Genomic DNA, 3,448 nt, shown 5'->3' with positions numbered 1-3,448 from the left:
GTGTAGCAATGTGAGCCACCAACGCCATGTCGGCAGACTCCTGGACGGAGTTGGAACACAGCATAGCGAACCCCGTGGCTCTACAGGACATCACGTCGGAGAGGTCGCCGAAAATCGAAGCGCCTGTCCGCCTGCCTCCGACAGTGCGGACACTGAAAAAACTGGAAACAGTGCGGACACTGGCGCCTGCTGCAGTTGACGAACGCTAGAGACGTTGCCAAATGCATTGAGTTTACGCTGAGCACTCAGGCTCTCGAAATGCTCAGAGGCGGCACTGGAGGGGGTAATGGGGTAGATAAACGCGCCGTCTACGCACACGTGCGCCGTCTCTGCAACAGCGACAGAGCCGTCAACGATAGCAGCATGGGAGATACGTCCTTCGAATTCCTTCTCAGTAGACATCTCTGTCGATAGTTCTTACTTGGTTCTCAGCGGGTTCCAACATTTGTGAGGGAAGCGTCTCTGCTCATATCAGTAGATAACACCGCATCTTTGACCTAGTATTACGTTATACAAATTATGTCATCAAACAAAATGACTCTCTACCAGGCCTCGACATTGTAGCGACCCTGGAGAATCAACTGGGTCAGACGCTCATCAGCTTCCTCAAAACTAAGGCCCCCGTTCATGGAGAGCACTGTCGTCACAGCACGTCGAATGTCCATAGGGACTTGCTTCGCAGATCCACACAGGTAGAAGTAGCCTTCTTCAGTGATGAATCGTTTGAAGAAAGTGTCCGGATCGTTGTAGATTTCATGCTGGATGTAGTGCTTCTTCTCCGTATCACGAGAGAAAGCACACTTCAGCTCAGTCAAAACACCCTCCTTCAAGTATGCATTCATCTCGTCAGCGTACAGAAAGTCCTTCGCGGCGTAACGGCATCCGAAGTAAACGGTCATGGGTCCAACAGGTTTCCCAGATCTCTTCAGCCACGCACGGTGCTGGATGAAGGCTCGGAACGGGGCTAGACCGGTTCCCATGCCAGCAACAAGGATTGGGTGCAGGTCGGTAGGAGGGAGGTTGAAGGCGGTGGCCTTGATAGCGCCACACACGGTGTGAGCGAGGCTCTCCCCAATCTGGGCAAAACGGCGAATGGTGCCAGTGGCTTCACCAGTGCGAAGAGAACCCTGAGGGTTCATCCAGTCGACGATACCGACGCACAGTTGCAACTTATCCACCCCAACGAACTTCTGACACGAGGCAATGGAGTAATACCGGCACCTGACAAGAGGAAGCAAATCAATCATCTCCTCTAGACTGGGCATAATGCTGGGGTAGATCTTCATAACATCGAAGAAAGTCAGCGACGACTTCAACCACCCCTGAACCTGGAGTTTTCCTTCGTCGGTAGTCATAAGTTTCTTGGCAGATTCCTTCTCGTTGGGATTTTTGCAGTGCTTCCAAAGGCCATCATAGAAACCGCGAGTTGGCTTGCCGGCGAAGTCGAGGCACTCAACAAAGAGCTGCCTGACAGTAATGTCGTTCTCGAAAAGTACGTCGTACTTAGCATTCGATTCGCTCCCGACAGGGCGAATTTGCACCCACCGATCGGGATTGTAGCCGTAATGCATGCAGAACTTATCAACCTCGATGGGGTCATTCTGGGGCCACAGAGCCAGGGAATCTCCAAGAGCGTACTTCATATCCGATCCGGAGAGATCAAATTCAAGGTGACGAACCTCCACATCATAATCCGCAGGAGTCATCCTGCGGTTCTCCACGAGCTTGATGTGACGTGCGCCCATATGCAAGCAAGGCTTAACCTCGCCAGCGGGGCGGTCCACAATGTGATATACGGGAACATCAGGAGTCTCCGACACGTTCTGTTCCTCTGGAGCCTTGACGGCCAACAAATACTCAGGGAACCAATCGGCGAAAGCGGTTTCAAACTTGTCGTCATCACAGTCATCGCCCAGCCCGACTGACATCACCTCAGTGGCACCAAGCTCCACAAACCGCTTATGAAGGTTCTTAGCTGCAACGTTGAAGTAGACGTAACAAGAATCCCCCAAACCAAAGGTGGCGACGTTGACGTTCTCAAAAGGCTTCTCCTCGGCGTTGGCCTGGCGCAGACCGTCCCAGAAATCCTTTGTGTTGCCGGGGAACTCACCCTGGCCTGCAGTAGAGCAGAATATGACGACATTACGCATAGCTGCAACGTCCTCGACACCAACTTCGTAGAAGGACTTCACCTTGGCAGTAAGACCGCGATTCTTGAGGGTTCTGCAGGCACGACCAGCAAGCTCTTCGGCATTGCCGGTTTCCGATCCATAGAGGATGAAGACGGCATCCTCGTCTTGCCCTTGGCTGTTGATTAGCTGTCCGTAGTCGCCGTACTCGGAGCGGAATTTGAGCCTCTGGAATCGTTCGACAGCCCACTTCTCCAACTGCTCCAGACACTTATCCGCCATCTCTGGCTTTGTACGACGTAGAATTGAAAATCGGTTCTCCTTGTTCAGCATGGTCTTGATGTCTGCCTTAAGCTTCTTAGAATCCAACTGCAACGGTAGCTCACCGACATCAGCCAGCGAGGGGTTGAAACGGTAGAGAGGCCAGTAGCCGCTGTCAACCGCCAACTTGGTGTGCTCGATCTGCTGAGAGAACGGCTTGATGTACTGATGCTCGATGCAAGGGCTGTACGCAAGGATCAACGAAGACCCATTAAACCTCTCCGCTTCAACAACTGCGCGCACTGTCTGCGCCATGTTCGCAGAGGAAGAGATTGAGGCCACGTAGACGTCGCCGTACTCCATCATGAGCATACCAAGATCCTTCTTGTTGCGGGTTCGGCCTCCTGTGGCGAACTTATGCACAGCACCTGCCATGGTTGCCTTAGACACTTGACCTCCTGTGTTGGAGTACACTTCGGTGTCGAGAACCAACACATTGACATCAACGCCCTGAGCCATGATATGATCCAATCCTCCATAACCGATGTCGAACGCCCAGCCGTCACCTCCAATCAACCAAATGCAGATCTTTGGCAGCATGTCCTTGTTCTTCGCGATCTCATCAAAAGTCGGATGCTTGGACGCCTCAGCGTCAAGCGTATCCTTCAAACCTTCGAAGGCCTTTTGACACACGAGATCGTTGGTCCAACCAACCTGCCAGTTCTTCAGGTGACTGAGAACGATAGGATCGCACAGGTCAGCAAGCTCCTGACTGGTGACGACGGAGTCGACAAGGCGCTTCAGGTATTCTCGACGGGTGGCGATGGACATCACCATACCGTATCCGTATTCGGCATTGTCCTCAAACAAGGAGTTGCCCCAGGCGGGGCCGAGTCCCTTATGGTTGGTCGTGTATGGCACGGAGGGGAACGAGCCACCCCAGATAGAAGAGCACCCCGTTGCATTGGCTATGACCATACGTTCGCCGAACAACTGGGTCAGTAGCTTCACATAGGGAGTCTCTCCGCAGCCCTCACAGGCTCCAGAGAATTCCAACA

General features: G+C 53.0%; 2 protein-coding genes across 3 annotated transcripts; both read right to left on the bottom strand.

Moving 5' to 3' along the window:
• Positions 1-90: 90 nt before the first annotated feature.
• On the bottom strand, positions 91-402 carry KVP17_004422 (uncharacterized protein; the record flags this gene model as incomplete). Its single annotated transcript, XM_068522592.1, has 1 exon — positions 91-402. The coding sequence occupies one exon, from the start codon at positions 400-402 to the stop codon at positions 91-93; it is 312 nt and encodes a 103-aa protein (XP_068376350.1).
• Positions 403-542: 140 nt separating this feature from the next.
• Positions 543-3,383, bottom strand: KVP17_004423 (uncharacterized protein; the record flags this gene model as incomplete). Of its 2 annotated transcripts, none has more annotated exons than XM_068522594.1 (1): positions 543-3,383. In XM_068522594.1, one exon carries the CDS (start codon positions 3,381-3,383, stop codon positions 543-545), a length of 2,841 nt encoding a protein of 946 aa, XP_068376352.1. The 2 variants fall into 2 exon arrangements, with proteins under 2 accessions (XP_068376352.1, XP_068376351.1); XM_068522593.1 differs by having other exon boundaries at positions 543-3,368.
• Positions 3,384-3,448: the final 65 nt, after the last annotated feature.

The sequence above is a fragment of a genome (assembly GCF_019968985.1).
Source record: "MAG: Porospora cf. gigantea B chromosome Unknown PgB_NODE_2506_length_3448_cov_135.183, whole genome shotgun sequence".
Classification (NCBI taxonomy): domain Eukaryota; phylum Apicomplexa; class Conoidasida; order Eugregarinorida; family Porosporidae; genus Porospora; species Porospora cf. gigantea B.
Note: the sequence above shows the minus strand (reverse complement) of the source record. Positions and strands in the feature narration are given on the sequence as shown.